The sequence below is a fragment of the Melanerpes formicivorus genome, unplaced genomic scaffold, assembly GCF_026170545.1.
Source record: "Melanerpes formicivorus ecotype bairdi unplaced genomic scaffold, bMelFor1.0.p_v2 SCAF_50, whole genome shotgun sequence".
NCBI classification, from domain to species: domain Eukaryota; kingdom Metazoa; phylum Chordata; class Aves; order Piciformes; family Picidae; genus Melanerpes; species Melanerpes formicivorus.
Window position 1 is genome coordinate 3807762 of NW_027142402.1, and position 18654 is coordinate 3826415.

Genomic DNA, 18654 nt, shown 5'->3' on the forward strand with positions numbered 1-18654 from the left:
CTTTTTATTTTAATTTTTTTTTATTCTTTAAAAATTTTCTTTCTTTTTTTTTCTTCCTTTTTTTTGTTTATTTTTTTTTTTTGGGGGGGGGGTTGTTGTTGTAGGAGGGAGGTCGTCGCTTTTTATGACAGCGAGGGCACAAGGCGAGCGAGGAGGCGGAATCATCTCGGCAGCCGCTGCATTTTGTGTGGAAGCGGCTCGGGGGTTCATTAATATCATTAGCATTTAACCCTCTCCCGGCCCCCTCCCCTTCCCAGCGCGGGGTGACGTCAGGAGTTGGGGGGAAAGCGAGGGAAGCTCAGTGGGCAAGGGGCGTCCCTCCGGCCCTCTCCCCTCCCCGCCGCTGCCTGTCACAACCTCTGCCGATATTATAGGGGCCGAAGCCTGGAGCTCAAAGCGCAAAGTCAGCCAGTGCAATGAACTTCTGGAAACCTTTCCCTTTTTATACCATTCAGTTTCTGAGAGGCAGAGACAGCCTCCTCTGACGCCTTTTCCCCTCTTCCATTATTTTTCCAGGCTCTGATCTCCCTGCTCGCTGCACCGAGGCGCTCGGCGCAGAGCCCCACTCCCCATCCTACCTTCTCCTTCGCCTCATTGTTGTCCTGGCTGCTGTGGCTCTCGCTTGCCTTTGCTGTGGCTCTCACTTGCCTTCCAGGAGCGCGGTGGCGAGCCCACTCGCATCCCCCTACATCCTCCCGGGGTCCCGAGAGCATCTGCTCACGGGGGGAGGGGGCAACGAGAGACCGCGGACTTTGGGTCATTTCGTTGCCTTTTTTATTTTTTCCTTCTTCTTGCCTTTTTTGCTTTTTTTTTTTTTCTCTTCACACACCGTCCCCCCGTTCCCCCCGACTTTGCCACGTCCCCGCAGTGCATCCCCGTCCCTCCGGAGGACGTCGTTGGGGAGCGGGGCAGCTGCGAGGATGTGCCGGTCCCAGCGACGGAGCCAGCAGTGAGAGCCTGAGGGAGGCACCTGCCCGGCGGAGCAGCCGCACCGGCGGCGGTGGGGGGGGTGGGACACGACGACGGGGGGGCACCGCACCCCCTCGCCCCGGCGCTGACACTTCGCCCCGAGTTTAACGACTCCCGGGGGCTTCGAGCATGAGCAAGCCGGCGGGATCAACAAGTGGGTAATAACGCGGTGGAGGCTTCGAGCATCGGCTGCAGCCCAGCCTGAGGAGAGGGAGGTGGAGGGGAGGGAAGAGGAAGGGGGGGTGGGGGGGTGGTGTTGTGGTTTGGGTTTGCTTTCCCCCTCCCCAGTTAAAAAAAAAATGGAAAAAAAAAAAAAAGGGAAAAAAATCCAAGAAGTGTAAATGTCCATTCGGATTGGCAACGAATGTATGGGCTTGGAGCTGCCCCGGTGGAGTTTGGGCCCAAGGCTCACAACAAGCCGCTCTCCAGCTGCCCACCCCGGCTTTCAGCACAGGAGCCCGGGGTGGGACAGCGAGCCCCGGGGAAAGGCAACTTCGGTGGCGGGCAGGGGGCTCGTCCCGCCGGGGCGCGGGTGGTTGTCTGCGGGTCCCCGGTACTGGGGTGGAGGGAGGAAGGTTTGGATTTAAAGGACCTTAGGGAATTGAAACGTGCTGCTTTTCTCACGGACTTTATGCAATCTTCTGCGACATAATAATTTCTTTTTAAGAGTTTGAAACTCCGGTCACGGAATCGCGTAAGCAACTCTATTGAAGGAGGATTTAAACGCAATGCTTTGCACACCATTTCCAGTTACAACAAATAATCCTGCAACGAGGAAAGCAGAAACAACTTAAAAGTCACATTTTCCTTAATCCTTAATCCATGCACCTCATAACTGGGGAATTTAAAGCATGACTAACCGCTCTTACAGAATGGCTCAATTCCTATAATCCCAATGGGACTTTTGGAGTTTGTAATATGGATGGAGTCAGTAACAAAGGGGGGGCAAAAATACTCAATCCAATTTAATGTCTGACAAGTGATGGATCGGACAGTTATTTCCTCTGCGCTCCGGCGAGCTCCCGGGGTTGCGGAGCGGCGGGGAAAGGGCGGCAGAGCCGGGAGGGACCCGCCGCTGGTACCTGCCACCGGCCGCCCCCCGCCAGGCCCGCGGCCTTCTCCTTGCCGCTGCCTCCATTATTTGACCCTGGTCCGCCCTTTGTCCACGGGGAGAGGGAAGCCGGGACGGGACGTGGAGGGTGAAGGTCCGCGGCGGTGGGGCCGGCGGACAGGAAGGGGCTGCAGCGTGGAAGTGGCGAGGACCCGGTGCTGTGGCCGGGATGCTGCCGTTTTGGCCTGGGATGGCTTGATTTCGTCCCCCGTGGGGCTGAGCGCGGCATTTTTCTTCGCCAGTACCCTCCGAAGGGGGGAAAAAAAAAATATCTATATGTATAATAGTAGGACGATGGTGGAAGAGGTAAAGGGCGTAGGGGAAGGGGGCAAGGGCAAAACCCCAAACCTGCGGCGGCCGATGCTGCTTTCCCGCCGGCTACACTGCTCGAAGTGATCGGTAAAACGAGGGGAGCGGGATCGGGCCCCTGGGCAGCTGCGCTGGGACGTTGTAGGGGCTCCGGACAGGTTTCTGAGTGTTGGAGAAGGGGTAGGAGAGGCCGGGGAACCTCGTCCCCAAAGGCCGGCGGAGCTTCTGCCGGAGATAATTTGCGGACGAGAAAGCCCGCAAGGCTGGACCGCGCCTCCGGTCGCAGCGAGCTGGGCCACCCCTGGCACTGCTGCTGCTGTTCCTCCTGGCTCCTACCCCACTCCCGACATCCCTGGGACCGCCCGAAAGGGACCCCCAGGCCTGCCCCGGCCAGGCCCTACGGGTATGTGTACAGGCGGGGACCACTCTGGGCCGGAGCCCGAATGCCACCGGCCTCGGCAGCGCACGCAAAAGCCGAGCCGCTATCCCGCGGCCTGGGCGCCCACCCCGGGGGTCCCGGGGGGAGGTCCCAGGCAAGGGGTGCTCCGGCCTGGCTTTTCTGCCCGCCGGTGGGCGTCTAGATATGTCAGCGGCGATGTCTGCCTGGGTGGTAACAAGACCCCATCCCGCCGTCCCCCGAGCCCAGACTAACTTCTTTCAACAACCTCTGATGGTAATTACAGTAATCAGGGCTGCCATATATCCTTTAAGCAATTATGACACACAAAAAAAGCCCCCAAGGACCCCCTGTCGTGGGATGTTCAAAACGGTTTCCCAGCTGAACAGAAATTCCATTTTCTTAGCGCTAAACTTCTGAGACGAAGCGGTACCTCGGGGAACCGGAGCGCTTTTAAACAGAGTTAATCAGTTATCTCATGACCCCGTGTCAAGCTTACATTTTTCTCTTCCCACCCCCTGCGCTGCCTCTTCCCCGTCTACTTGTTTTATATTTTGCCCGGCACGAAAGTTTTCTCACAACAGCCTCCGTGGAGTGGCGATGGGGGGGAAGAGGAGGGGGTTGGGGCAGGGGGTAGAGAGTGGCCAGGATCGCGGGCGGGCTGCGGGGTGGGGGGCTCCAGCCTCTCCCTCCGCCTCGTCGGGGACCGCGGGGCTGATCGGACGGGCCGCATTGCTCCGACGGTTGGGAGAGTGGTTATTCGGGGTCGGCAAGGTGCTGCAGGTGCTGGGGTCCTATCAGTGGAGTGCATGGACGTGTGAGGAATGTATACAAGGCGTGTGAGCACGCACAGTGCGGATAGGTACAGAGAACACGCACAGGATTCTCGGAAAGCGGTTCGCAAACTTCAATTCCGTCTGGGGAAAACTGTGCTGTAAAACTAACCCCAGTTTCTTCCCTCTCCGCCGCTGCTTTTAACACCGACCAAGTCGGCTGGCCACAGGCCGGTGGGAGAAGCGGGGAACCCCGCGATCTCCTGGTGTCCCGGGTGGCGGCCCCTCGGTGGGCTCCCCGGCCGAGGGAAGGGGGACCAGAGAGTGGGGAGAGGGGTGTCCCCCGACCCGGGGTGCGCCAGGGCAGGGCGGCGGTGCCGGGCTCCGCACCGGGATGCACCAGCGCTGCACGTACCGCTCCAGTGTCTCTCCTCCCACCCCCCAGCCTGCCCCTCCTCCTCCTCCTTTGTGTGCGTGCGTGTGGACCCTCTCTCTCCCCGTGGATGCTAAGGGCTGGAGAGGGAAGTCGAGCGCTTTCCCCCCGTTGGCATTGTGCGATATCCGAATTCCCATGCTACACTTTTTGACGGGTCACTGGTGCCCCAATAGGCAGGTGGCAAGGAGGGCTTGTAATTACACACTCCCAGAAACCGTGCCTTGGCCCCAGCCCTCCTCACGGGCGCCTACCTGCAGCTCCAAAGCCGCGGCGAGCTCGCAGGCAGTGAGGCGGGGGCGGAGGGGGGCTTCCTTCAGCTGCGCTCCTTATTAATTGCGCAAAAGTTTTCTATTCTTTAACCTCTTTCCCTCCCTCCCACCTTCCTTCCCTCCGCCACCCCTCCCTCTCGCAGTCCCTAACCTAATCCCCCGTCCCTCTCGCCGTGTTGTGTATAGCAGCTGTCGGGTTTCATTTAGGGGAGAAGCTGGCAGCTTGTGCTCATTGGAGGCAGTCAAACGAGTTTCAATGGGCAAAATCATTAAGTTAACACTTTATCTAATGTGTCTATTGTCTGACAGCAGGCATTGTCTTAGAGCCTTAGCATAGACATGTCTGAAAGTATCTCGGACTCCTAAATTCTCCAGGGAGAGAAAGGAGCCCCTGCGGCCTGTTTCCATTTCTCCCCCACGCACCCCCAGCACCGCACTGCACCGCACGCTACCGCTTTCCCCTTCCAGTCCTCATTCCCACCCGCAGCCGCGGCTCTCCCTGAAACACTTCCAAACAAAGATAGGGGCCCCAACTGTTCTCCCTTGGAGTTTGAAGACTAAGGTTTAGTGAGAGGAATTGAATCTTCAACTGAAGTTCTGGTAGGAAGGAAGGAAGAAAGCTTTTTGAGGGAGAAGAGAGAAGAGGAGAAAAAGGGAAGGGAAGGGAAGGGAAGGGAAGGGAAGGGAAGGGAAGGGAAGGGAAGGGAAGGGAAGGGAAGGGAAGGGAAGGGAAGGGAAGGGAAGGGAAGGGAAGGGAAGGGAAGGGAAGGGAAGGGAAGGGAAGGGAAGGGAAGGGAAGGGAAGGGAAGGGAAATAAAGTAAAAAAATGAATAAAAAGACAGAAAAGGGGAAAAGATAAAAAATAAAATAATAGGAAAGAGAAAAAGAGAAAAAGAAAAAGAAATAAAAAAAGAGAAAAAGAAAAAGAAATAAAAAAAGATAAAAAAAAAAAAAAAACCAAGAAAAAAGAAACCCGAGAGAAGCCAAAATAGGCAGAACCTGAGCGGGGGTTTGGCGGGTTCCTTGCACCGAGCTGCAATAATGTGTACGAGTTTTCACAGTAGCCCGGAGCTCTGGCAATTCCGGGCAAAGCCAGGCAGCCGCGTCCCCGCACAAAGGCGAGGCGGAAAGTTTTGCGGCAGGTTTTGGGGTGAAGAAACGGCACGTCTGGTCTGCAGCAGAAGCCAGCCCCCTTTTGCTGGGGTTGCTAGGCGGGAGAGGAGGTTACTTGGCTTCCCGGTCATTTTATTTTGTTTTGGTTTATTCTGTGATTCGGTCTCCTGACTGCCCGGGGAAAGGGCCGTCCTCTGCTGAGCGCCAGAAGGCAAAAGAAACGCCCCCCCTCCCTCCCCTAAACACCCCCACCCCCCCCGCCTCTGCATCCCCACTTCTAGCAGGCAAGTCTGCTGCTCCCGCTGCTGTAATCTTCCCTTCCAAAATGGGTCTTGGCGATTATAGAAGATCCAAATAAACGTAGCGGGGCATGAATAATGCTCATTGTCGAAAACTGACACTTGCTCAAGGAAAAGAAAGTTGGCTATAAAATCACTTCATTATTTGCTTGTACTGCGGCTCTGGGGCTAATCCCTCCGGAGGTCAGATTGCTGAGCGCTCTCTCTCTCTTTCTCTCTCTCTCTCTCCCCCTCTTTGCTTTCAGGTCGCATTTTAGACATCCCTTGCAAAGTGTGTGGGGACCGCAGCTCCGGGAAGCACTATGGGGTTTACGCCTGCGATGGGTGCTCGGGGTTTTTCAAGCGGAGCATCAGGAGGAATAGGACCTACGTTTGCAAATCGGGAAACCAGGTACCGGCAGCAGCGCGGTGCCCCCGCCACCTGCACCTCTGATCCTGCACCTCCGATCCTGCACCTCCGATCCTGCACCTCCCCTGTAGCCCCCCTCAGCACGCACCAAATCCTCCCTTCCCAGGGGGTCCTGGGCCGAGGCTGGGGTCCCAACACGTCCCCCTGCCCTGGGCCGTGCAGTCACAGCCCACCGGGGAGGGCAGAGGTATGCCCAAAGAGGAAGCCGGGATGGCGACGGTGGGGGTGCTAACTGCAGGAGGAAAGAGAGGGGCAGCCCCTCGGTGAGTCACGATCCACAGTTGGCCGATAGGCAGCCGATATCATTCCCACCCAGGCGGGGCTGCTTTTGCCCCTTCCCACTGAGCTCAGTTCCAGACCTGGACCATCGGACGGCGGGACGCAGAGATGGGGAACCGGGAGGGGGGCACAAAGGACTGGGGCGACCCGAGGGGGAGGCGCCGCAGTCGCTGTCTCGGGTGCTGAAGGTGGCACGGCCCGGCACGGCCTGCCATGGCACAGCACGGCCGTCTGCGGGGCCAAGCACCCCGGCACGGCCTTGCCCTGCACACCCAGGAGCGGCCCCTCCGCACCTTCTGCCTCCGCGGGGAGGGCTCCGTGTGCCGGTGGGCGAGGGCGCGGCTCCCCCCGGCCGACGCTGGCTGTGTGGTTGCAGGGAGGCTGCCCGGTGGATAAGACGCACAGGAACCAGTGCCGGGCCTGCCGCCTGAAGAAGTGCCTGGAGGTCAACATGAACAAAGACGGTACCTGCTCCCCTCTCCCGGGGCCGGGCCCTGCTCTGAACCGGGGAGTGGGGTGTGCCCCCGTCCCCACCCTGGGCCCCTAATGACCATATCTTCCCCTAGCAGCTTCACCCATTTGTCCCCAGACACCCCTTCAGTGGGTGGCACAAAATTGTGGGGAGGGAATCACAGAATCATTTTGGTTGGAAAAGACCTTTAAGATCAAGTCCAACCATCAGTCCAGCACCATCATACCCGCTAAACCATGTCCCCAAGCACCACGTCCAAATGTTCTTTGAACACCTCCAGGGACAGTGACTGCACCACCTCCCTGTGCAGCCTGTTCCAATGCCTGACCACTCTTCCAGTAAAGACATTTTTCTCAATATCCAACCTGAACCTTCTGTGGCACAACTTGAGGCTGGGAATCCCAGCCTACCCAGCTCAGCAGCATGGGGTGCCCAGTGCAGGACCCTGCAGTGACCCCCTTGCCTCTCTCTCCTTGGTGCCCCACAGCAGTGCAGCACGAGCGGGGTCCCCGGACGTCGACGATACGGAAGCAGGTGGCCCTCTACTTCCGTGGGCACAAGGAGGAGAGTGGCAGTGCCCCACACTTCCCTGCCACCGCCCTGCCAGCGCCTGCCTTCTTCACCGCTGTCTCCCAGCTGGAGACCCACAGCCTGGAGCTGGCTGCTGTCACCGGCACCCCAGAGAGGCAGGCTCTGGTGGGCCTGGCACAGCCTACCCCAAAGGTCAGCCACTGCCTTGGCCACTGGTGAGCCTGTGGACCTTGCTGCTGAGGTGCTGGCAACCTGCCCCTGGGTTAGACGTAGCAAAGAGCAAGGCTTGAGGTCTTGCTGGTTGTAGTGAGGTCTCTTTTGTTATACTCCTAAAAGCTCTGAAGATACAAAGGAGTAAGAGGCCCTCTCCAGAAGTGATTTGCAGGACTGACTGATAGACTGCTCTGTACAAACCCTGCCCTTCCTACATCCTTACACCCTCCTTCTGCTTGGAGGCCACCCACAAGTAGATTTTAAACCTTGTTTCATGAGGATGAGCTGCAACCACTGAGTTTTCTTCAGCAAAATAACCATAGTGGTATAGTCCAGACTGTAGTACTGTACTGACCAAAGCCTGCAGCTTGTCCACACAGACAGAAACTTGTCTAGGCTGGCTCTGTGCTTCTGGCTGTGACATTTCATAAGCAGCTCAGTGGACTCGCTGCTGTGGCCTCAGCTGCACAGGAATTAGTCAGAAGGTGACACTTTAACCCTTTTGAAATGGCATTTTGTATATTTACAGCACCTAGAAAGTCAAAGCAGAGGAAACTTAAATAGTTCTCCATTCCATGATTCCCAGAGTTGGTAGCATGGGAGAATCCATCATCAACACGATGCCAACGTACAGCTTTATATTATAGTCTTGGAAACTACAGAATCAGAAATAATTTAGGAGGAAAACACAGCAGATGCTTCAATACCTAACACCATTCTGACCCTACACACCCTTTAGGTAGCTGTGCTTAGCTCTACACATCTGCTTGTAGCCTGCTGCAGTCAGGAAGCTGGGTGAAGGTTAAGGCTGGGTGAAGGTTAAGGCTGGGTGAAGGTTAAAGCTGGATGAAGGTTAAGGCTGGGTGAAAGTTAAAGCTGGATGAAGGTTAAGGCTGGATGAAGGTTAAAGCTGGATGAAGGTTAAAGCTGGATGAAGGTTAAGGCTGGGTGAAAGTTAAGGCTGGATGAAGGTTAAGGCTGGATGAAGGTTAAGGCTGGGTGAAGGTTACGGCTGGATGAAGGTTACGGCTGGATGAAAGTTAAAGCTGGATGAAGGTTAAAGCTGGGTGAAAGTTAAAGCTGGGTGAAGGTTAAGGCTGGGTGAAGGTTAAGGCTGGGTGAAGGTTAAGGCTGGGTGAAGGTTAAGGCTGGATGAAGGTTAAAGCTGGATGAAGGTTAAAGCTGGATGAAGGTTAAGGCTGGGTGAAAGTTAAGGCTGGATGAAGGTTAAGGCTGGATGAAGGTTAAGGCTGGATGAAGGTTAAAGCTGGATGAAGGTTAAGGCTGGGTGAAGGTTAAGGCTGGATGAAGGTTAAGGCTGAACGAAGGTTAAAGCTGGGTGAAGGTTAAGGGTGAATGAGCACTGACTGCTTTGCTGAGCAAGGCTGGAGTGCTAAACCAGCTTCTAAAGCACAGGTTACAAACTATAAATTCTTAAGCAAACTTGTATTCTTCTAACTCTGCTACCAGAGGATGACACTGCATTTTGATACTTCCCCATCCCCCCTTTGCTGTAATAATTGCATTTTCCCTTCCATCTCCCCTGGAGAACTGTAGTGTAGTTGCCTGTAGTGCAGTTCCCCCACGGGAATGAGCAGCAGAGAGCAGTTTGGAGTGAGCCCACTGAAAGCAATGCCCTCTGCTTGCAGAAAAAGAGAGTGCACATCGTACTGGGCATAAGCAGGGTGCACTGAGTGGCAGCTGCAGGAGAGGGGAAGATGAGGCTGCCTTGCTGGCACTGTATGAAGTTGCTTTGTTTTCTCTTTTGACATTAGTACCCACATGAAGTCAATGGCACCCCTATGTATCTCTACGAAGTGGCCACTGAATCCGTCTGTGAGTCAGCAGCCAGACTTCTGTTCATGAGCATCAAGTGGGCCAAGAGTGTCCCAGCCTTCTCCACCCTGTCCTTGCAAGACCAGGTAAGGCATGTGTGGTGGGAGTGACACCAGCATGGTCTGCCTGTTAAAGAAAGCTCAGAGTTCAGATTGAGTCCTGCACTTTTAAATCTGTAATGGATTTCAACAGTTCTGAAGTTCAGAGCAGCTCTGCTTGTGGGACAGTTATGAAATGGGGAACATCATCCTGCTCTGCTATTTTGAGATGAGGAGTGCTTAGTTAAGCATATGGCCTAAGGATATGACTAAGGTGATTTTTGAAGACCTCTCCTCTCCTCTCCTCTCCTCTCCTCTCCTCTCCTCTCCTCTCCTCTCCTCTCCTCTCCTCTCCTCTCCTCTCCTCTCCTCTCCTCTCCTCTCCTCTCCCTCTCCTCTCCCTCTCCTCTCCCTCTCCTCTCCCTCTCCTCTCCCTCTCCTCTCCCTCTCCTCTCCCTCTCCTCTCCCTCTCCTCTCCCTCTCCTCTCCCTCTCCTCTCCCCTCCCTCTCCTCTCCCTCTCCTCTCCCCTCCCTCTCCCTCCCCCAACATTTTTTCCTTAATTATGTTGGCTTCAGTGAATTTCCAATCATATCAATATGGTGGAAGCAGAATTTGGCCAGCCCCCAATATTTTTCACCGTTAATTGAAATATTTCCTAGTTGGTCTTGTTTCCCTCTGTGACAATTTGCCTTTGCATCAAGTGACTCATATATGAACCATACAAGCTGAAACAATTCCTTACTGACTTGATGCTCGATGAGGACTGGGTGTGCTTCGTATAATGCACTAATTTAAGACACAAAAAACCCCCAAAAGTAACCAGGAAGGGGGAGGGGATCTATGTAAATCATAAAAGATGTCTAACACTTGGCTATGATAGAGCTAATTTCTCAGAATGGTAACTAGAAATGTTGTGCCTTAGATGCTACACAGCAGTCATCAGAGGAAATAGTTCTTTCCCATGGATGCACGTTGCAGTTGTTGATATGCAAACCCATCTTTTGAACTGAAAGAGCTTCTCAGGCAACCAGTAGTGCTTTCTGCCTGAAGGTGACCCACGCTGGTCACAACGTGAGGTGAAGCTGGGCTACACTGAAATGTTCCTTTTGCAGCACCAGATCCACATCTTGAAATCCTTGCTGTGAAATTAGGCAAGTGGGGGATGCTGCTCAGCTCTGGCTGCAGCACTGAGGGAGCAATGAGATAGGGCTGGCAGGTTGCACAAGCTGGCAGGGAGGCATCAGTTCCAGTGGGGCAGGCATGATGCTCTCTCATGTTGTCTTCTGCTGCCACTACTCCTGTGAAGCACCAGCTCTTTCACAATGAGCAACCAAAGGAACAGGTCCAAATGTTAGGGATGAGCAGCAAGCTCAGCACACTAGAAAAGTCTGGGTCCATCTTTAGACCAATGATGTCCACAGGAGGCTCCTTAGGTGAAGGTTTTATGGGATACAATATGGCTGCATTTTCCACAAGGTCATCTCTGCTAGAATGCAGCCAGGGGAACAGCAGGATGTGGAAGCAAGGGAGGTCTCCACTGCACAGGAGCAAGCATGCCTCAAACAGCCAGGCCTGCTTATCTGCCACAGACTGTTCTCATTATCTTTAAGTATCTTGCACTCTCATATTAGGGACTAATGTTGAATTACATCATAAAATCCCAACCTCTCCTTAACACCACCCTGACTTGCTGTACCTCCTTGCAAACCAGCTTCCTCAAAACTCAGAGCTTCTCAGCTCTAAAGCTTTAACCTGGAACTCCTTCTGCATGATTCCCATCATATTCAGGAGAGCTGCAGAAGAAACAACTGTGACTGCCATCACCTTATTTAATGAGCAATCAGACAGTTGGTTTGTAGAACAGTGCCACTGCATGATTTCATTTGACAATGGCCCAGCTGTAAATGTCTGCATTTCTCTTTTGGCATCCCTGACATCTGCTCCAGAAGAGTCTAAAACATTTTCCTGGATGATGCTTTTATTTGTGGCCTTCCTAAAAGGAAGGCTTTCCAGGACTCTGTGACAGTTTCATCAGGAAGATAAGGCAATAACTAGAAAGCAATTTGCTGACAAAACACAGTTCTGAAGATTGCTGTGTCACTGCTCCCAGGAAAGCAGTGGCTGTGTCCCTTCCTTGGCTCCATATAGCTAATCCCAAGAAGCCACACAACAAAAATGCCACACTTCAAGTTCTGCTGGCCTGCACACCTGCCCAGCGTGTCTGTAAGGCAGGCTGGCCCAATGCAGGTCACCCACAACAGGTCATACTTACAGACTGGGGCTGAGAAGCACAAAAACAGCCTTTCAGGAAGCCTGATAGTTCGTTTCTTTGAAGGAATGTGACTTCAGCAGGAATGATTTTAATTGGTGGGTTTACAGACTTATGCCTAAGCATATAGAAAGCTTCAGCTATTGGAATAGTCTCTTATTTCTGAAGTCTCCTGACTTTAAAGACTTAGTGAGAAAGAGCATATGAAATGGATATCTTCCAGGAACCACCATTCATTACCATTGTATCTGCATGAATGAATGGCACACAAAAAAAGTTTGACAAAAGCAAATGAAAGGCTGGTGAATCATTTCCTATGTCCTAAAGAAACCTGCACATTCACCAGGCAGGATTATCAGAGGAGGGGCTGAGTTCACAGGCTGGAGCGGTTAGGAGACTTACAAGCAGGTTCAGCTGCTCTCAGAACAGAGCTGGGATGGTCATCACACCCTGGACACCCCCCTCCTATTTCATGCAGCTTCCAGTACTGCAAAATCCAGTGTCATTATTTCAAACAGAAATACTTTCCTGTCACAATTTCTTTAGGTTATGTAGAAGCTTGTCCCAGGGACAAGCTGGGAGCAGAGGCTCTGAGAGCTCCTCCTCCCATTCTGATCAGGACAGGGTGGTTTCAAACTCATGGTCCAGATGAAGGATTTACTTTTACTGCATTCTTTCTGTATCATCTCTTAGTTTCACATATGTAAGGAAATCACAGAATGATAAGGGCTGGAAAGGACCTCTGGAGACCATCCAGTCCAACTGCCCTCCTAGAGCAGGTTCACCCAGGCTAGGCTGTACAGGATCACATCCAGGCAGTTTTTGAATGACCCAGAGACAGAGACTCCACCACCTCTCTGGGCAGCCTGCTCCATAGGTGCCCTCAAGAGTAAACATCCTTGTTCTGGCTTCGGCAGTCTGCATTACCAGAAGTCTTGTCTCTTCTTCAGTGCTCCACCATGCTCAGAGTAAAGTCATCCCTCCTCACGTTTAGAAGGAACTTTCTCTGGTCAAATGTGTGCCTGACACCTCTTGTTCTGACACCTGCCCTCAAAGTATTTCTAAGCATTGGCAAGACTCCCTCTCAGTCTTCTCTAAGCTAAAAAGCCCCAAACCCCTCAGCCTTTCTTCATACAATGACTAACCATCTCTGCAGCCCTTTGTGTGTCAAGCAGTTCCATCCTTCTTGAACTGGGAATCACAGAACTGGACACAGTAGGCCAGATGAGGATCACCAGACTCTTCACAGACTTGAAACATTCTCCTCCTTATTTTCTTAAGAATCTAAACTGCTGATACTTTCAGAGACCATAGCAATATTAACCCTTGTGGTTTGGGTTGAGTTGCTTGGGTTTTTAGCTGCTTGAGTTTTGGACAACCTCTTTTCACTGCATGGAGCCACCAGATGATACCTTTCGAGGCCACTACAGCTCTCAGCCCCCAAATCTCTCTCTATTGAGAGAGATTAGAGCCCAGCAATGTGTGTGCAGCACAGCATGCCTTTGGATGAACTGGGGACCCTCCAGACCTCTCTTAAGACTAGTTGGTCTAGGCCAACAACCCATAAATGCCCTCAAGACTAAACATCTCTGTTGTGGCTTTGCCAGTCTCCATTACCAGCGGTCTTGTATCAGACACACCAGTGCCTCTCCACAGAAACCAAAGGCATTGCCTCCAAACAGAGACAAAGACCTCCTCCATACACCCAGGGGATGCACAAAACCTGCAGAGAACTACTGGTGCTGCCAACATAGGTGCTTCTGTCCTCTGAAACAGCTCTTAGTGCCTGGAATTTATGAGGGTTTTCAAGCAGAAAGCAGGAAAAGAGTTGCCCCTGAGCAGATGCTGTGCTTGAAAGAGCTAAAGACTTGCTCAGTAAGGAAGGGGTTAAAGCTACACTTGTGCTCTACAGCAGTGCTCCTTACAGAGTGATGTCATTTCAGGACTTGTCCAGGCTTTTCTTCACAAATCCTACCTTCCCAAGGGAAAGAAGGGTAATCCCTAGAGAACCATAGGAGAGGACTCCCTCGGCTTCTAGGACAGATCTGTGTGCCAAGGGAGAGAGGAGAGAGCTCAGGCTGTGCACTGCTGCTGCTGAGAGCAAGCTCCTCGAGGCAGGAGCTCCTGCTCTCTCTTTCCCCTGCCTTTTGGTCCACCACAAGGTGCAGAGGGAGCCAACCCCCGGCGCTGCTCTGCAACGCCACAGACTTATTTCGAGACACCTTCTCGAACAAACAACCAAAGCCACCAAAAGCTAAGAGAAGGGCTAAGGGATGCTGTGGGGGGAAACACCATGACAGGCATTTAAAGCAGTTTTTAAAATAACAAGACATTTACATATTTAAATTGTTTATAAATCTATAAATTATACACTATGTCATATTGTACATCTATTGTATGACAGCTGATGCTTTTGGAAGATGCTTGGAGAGAACTGTTTGTTCTAGGAATAGCACAATGGGCCATTCCAGTTGATGCTAACACCCTACTGGCTGTATCTGGTAAGAATTGCACCATTTAATGACTTTGTTACAAAAAATTACCATAAAAATACATTACTGAAAAAAAAGAGCAACATGTAAAGAATAACAAATCCCTGCTGAACAATAGAGCATACCTGTCATTTATAAATCTATATTTAAATGCAAATAATGTTGTTTTGTTGTATTCATGACTGCTTGCATTGTCATTGAAATGCAAATTGCTGTGTTTGTTATCATCCAAGAGAAGATTTTATATTAACTTTCTCACAATATAGTCAGTTTACATGGAAGCAGATAGACAAAGTGGGACAATAGAGTGGATACTGATACAGAGGGTTTTTGTCAGAAAGCAGGGTGAAATAAAGCAGATGCCTTTAATGTGATTTATTTCATCTGTTTCTCTTCTAGGCATGAACGGTGACAATACAGACTCCCAGAAGCTGAATAAAATCATCTCAGAAATACAGGCTTTGCAGGAGGTTGTAGCTAGATTTAGACAACTTCGGCTAGATGCTACTGAGTTTGCCTGTCTCAAATGCATTGTCACTTTCAAAGCTGGTAAGCAGGAAGGATCTCTCGCTCCCCTGAGCTGAGAGCTATGAGGTTGCTACTTTAAAGCAAAACAAATGCTGGCTTACAGCAGACTTAGCTTTGTATCATCCAACAGGTTTCCTGGTTTAATTCCCATAGCCAGTACTGCATTTTGAAAGGCTGAGTGCTATGAGGTTGCTACTTTAAAGCAAAAGAAATGATGTTTTAAAGCATAGTTTTGCATCATCCAGCAGGTTTCCTGCTTATTTCATTCCCATGGCCAGTACTGCATTTTGAAAGGCTGAGTGCTACGAGGTTGCTACTTTAAAGCAAAAGAATGCTGGTTTACAGCAGACATAGCTTTGTATCATCCAACAGGTTTCCTGGTTTAATTCTCATAGCCAGTACTGCATTTTGAAAGGCTGAGTGCTATGAGGTTGCTCCTTTAAAGCAAAAGAAATGATGTTTTAAAGCATAGTTTTATATCATCCAGCAGGTTTCCTGCTTATTTCATTCCCATGGCCAGTACTGCATTTTGAAAGGCTGAGTGCTACGAGGTTGCTATTTTAAAGCAAAAAAATGCTCTTTCAAAGCAGACATAGCTTTGTATCATCATAGAATCAACAGGGTTGGAAAAGACCTCAAAGATCATCAAGTCATCCAACAGGTTTCCTGCTTATTTCATTCCCATGGGCAGTATTACATTTTGAAAGGCTGAGAGCTATGAGGTTGCCCCTTTAAAGCAGACAGCCTCATATCACCTAATAGGTTTCCTGCTTACTTCATTCCCATAGTCAGCACTGTGTTTTGAAAGGCTGACAGTGGGGTGCTGGGGAACTAAAGGGAACGGTGATAGCATTAGCTGAACTGTTGTGACCCACCCAAGCTGAACCAGTAACTGATCTGCTTTCCAGTACCTACACACAGTGGTTCTGAACTGAGGAGTTTCCGAAACGCTGCTGCCATCGCAGCCCTGCAGGATGAAGCCCAGCTCACTCTCAACAGCTACATTCACACCAGGTGAGTGCTGTCTTCTCTCGGTACTTCCTGCAGGTGCAGGGGTAAAATCCTGCTCTCATGCTAGTAAGTGCCCATGGGGCCCAGGCTGTTACAAATAGATATTGGCTGTCAGCCTGCTGGGATTTGGCATTTCTTGATGGATCAGAATCCCAGAAAAGGTTGGAAAAGTTATCAAGGCCAATGCTCAGTTCACCACTAAACAATGTCCCTCAGTGTCACCTCTACCTGCCTTTTAAATACCTCCAGGGGTGGTGACTCCATCACTTCCCTGGGAAGTCTGTTCCAGAGCCTGACAACCCTTCCAGTGAAAATTTTTTCTTTGGTGCAGCTCTGAGGGAACCCCAAACGATTCTCTCTGCCCTGGCGCTGCTCTGAGGGAATCCCAAACGATTCTCTCTGCGCTCTGGTGCAGCTCTGAGGGAACCCCAAATGATTCTCTCTCTGCACTGGTGATGCTCTGAGGGAACCCCAAATGATTCTCTCTCTGCATTGGTGCTGCTCTGAGGGAACCCCAAACGAGTCTCTCTCTGCCCTGGCGCTGCTCTGAGGGAACCCAAACTGATTAGAATAGAATAAACCAGGTTGGAAGAGACCTTCAAGCAAAAACGATTCTCTGCACCAGTGCTGCTCTGAGGGAACCCCAAACGAGTCTCTCTCTGCCCTGGCGCTGCTCTGAGGGAACCCCAAACGAGTCTCTCTCTGCCCTGGCGCTGCTCTGAGGGAACCCCAAACGAGTCTCTCTCTGCCCTGGCGCTGCTCTGAGGGAACCCCAAACGAGTCTCTCTCTGCCCTGGCGCTGCTCTGAGGGAACCCCAAACGAGTCTCTCTCTGCATTGGTGCTGCTCTGAGGGAACCCAAAACAATTCTCTCTCTGCATTGGTGCTGCTCTGAGGGAACCCCAAACGAGTCTCTCTCTGCACTGATGCTGCTCTGAGAATCATTTTGGTTTCCCTACCTGCACTGGTGCTGCTCTGAGGGAATAAACAAAGGAGGTAATCAAAACTCAGACATTGGTCTTCATTCTGCTAGCCTCCCTTAGGAGAGCACAGGTAGCAATCATTTCCAGAATTTGTTGAGCACTGGTGTTTGCTGTAAAGTAAAAAACACTTTCTTTGGGAACAAAACCCAACACCACCACAAAAAACCCCAACTGCAACAGCATTTTTCTCTCTATGGCTCCCAGGTATCCCACACAACCCTGTCGCTTTGGAAAGCTTTTGTTGCTTCTACCAGCTTTACGTTCCATTAGTCCCTCTACGATAGAAGAGGTGTTCTTCAAAAAGACCATTGGGAATGTACCAATCACAAGACTGCTTTCAGATATGTACAAATCCAGCGACATCTAAACCGACCTTCACACCAACCATCAGGACGGACAGTTGCGAGAAGAACTTGGACCTATGGAGAATAAGCCTCAACTAACAAAAGTCTACAGGAAGCATAAGCCTGGGAATGTTTAGCCTTTAAACTCATTGACACAAAACAAAACATATATATCCCAGTAGATATGATTCTGCTGCTCTGAACAGAGTGATTTAGATCGTGGAGAGAACGCTTTGTTCTACAGAAAAAGTGAAAAGTGGTTGGAATTTGGCTGCTATTCCTGTTACTACAGGATGGAGGCAATTCAGATGCCAGTCACAGTTAACAAAGACTCTGCTATTCTCTCGTTTAACTGGCAGATCTGAGACAAAAATGTGGAGAGATGGAAAAAAAATGGTACTTGGGTTTGTTCAGCATTTGGAACTGGGTGACCAAACTGGGCTTCTGTCTAACATGAGATGCAGTGGCCTTCAGAACTGTTTTAAAAGTAGCCTATGTTGGGGAAAAAAAAAAAATATATGTTTTTATTATGATAGGCAACATTTAAGACCAGGTTACCAAAACATTGCTTCTGCTGTAACACATCATGAAGTGGCCTTCGGAACTGATTACAAAGTAGCTTAATGACGGCAGCTCTGCTCTTCCCGCCAGATGAACTGGTGAGCTCTGATCAAGCTTGTCACCACGCTTTGGTTAACATCTCAAAGACACAAGAGCTTTATACATTTCCTCCCTGACCTTCCCTCCTCCTTCTTCCACACACAGAAACATACTCACACACACACACACACACACACCTCTGAGAAAACAAGTCAAGAAAGGAAGACTGAAACAGCAAAACCAAATACGACGGAGATGAGCGCTTCGGTGAGCTGCTGGCTGTCCCCTTGGCACAGTGCTGAAACCAAAGGCAAGAGTGGCCAAACTCTTTGTCAATGAGATGTGCAGAGAAGTGAAATGACTATTAATAATTAAATGAAAAAAAAAAAAAAAAAAGAAAAAAAGAAACTCAATGGAAGGAATTTTATTTGAAAGAAATAAAAGTTGTTGACTGATACAATGCTAACAATTTCCAAACGTCTCCAATGCCTTCTTAGAAACCTCCAGGTTCTAATTTTGAAGCCTTGTTCACCTACACCCTCTCTCACACACAAATGTTATAAGCTGCTTATTTGATGTATGGAAAAAAAGGAAGAAAAGTAGGAAAAAAACCAAACCCCAACCACATTTAAAGATAGCTGCTGTACTTTTCAACATTTGATTTGTTATTAGGAACTAGCACTGAGGAAAACAAAAAAGAAAGAAAGAAATCAGCACTTGGACTATCATAGAATGAGTAAAACTTTTCCTGTACAAAGTGGATTAACTGATTTGTGAAGTTAAAAAGTTGTACTCATTGTATTTACAAGAGAATAAACATATATTGAATTTACATCACTTTCCACTGTTCTTTTAACACTTCTACCTGGATTAGATTCTTCCACTGTACTCTACTGACCAGGGAACAAAAGTATTCCCTACTCAAATACCTTGGATGCTTTGGAGTCTCCATCATTAGAGGTTTTCAAAAACA

At 50.5% G+C, this 18654-nt stretch overlaps 1 protein-coding gene across 2 annotated transcripts; it reads left to right on the plus strand.

The window, feature by feature from the left end:
- Nucleotides 1-228: 228 nt before the first annotated feature.
- NR2E1 (nuclear receptor subfamily 2 group E member 1) lies at nt 229-18111 on the plus strand. 2 transcript variants are annotated; one of them, XM_068160485.1, is made up of 9 exons: nt 229-1123; nt 5922-6067; nt 6741-6828; nt 7327-7559; nt 9356-9502; nt 14129-14225; nt 14616-14765; nt 15653-15758; nt 16942-18111. In XM_068160485.1, exons 1-9 carry the CDS (start codon nt 1099-1101, stop codon nt 17102-17104), a joined length of 1155 nt encoding a protein of 384 aa, XP_068016586.1. In that variant the 5' UTR covers nt 229-1098; the 3' UTR covers nt 17105-18111. The 2 variants fall into 2 exon arrangements, with proteins under 2 accessions (XP_068016586.1, XP_068016585.1); XM_068160484.1 differs by having other exon boundaries at nt 231-1123; nt 7324-7559.
- Nucleotides 18112-18654: the final 543 nt, after the last annotated feature.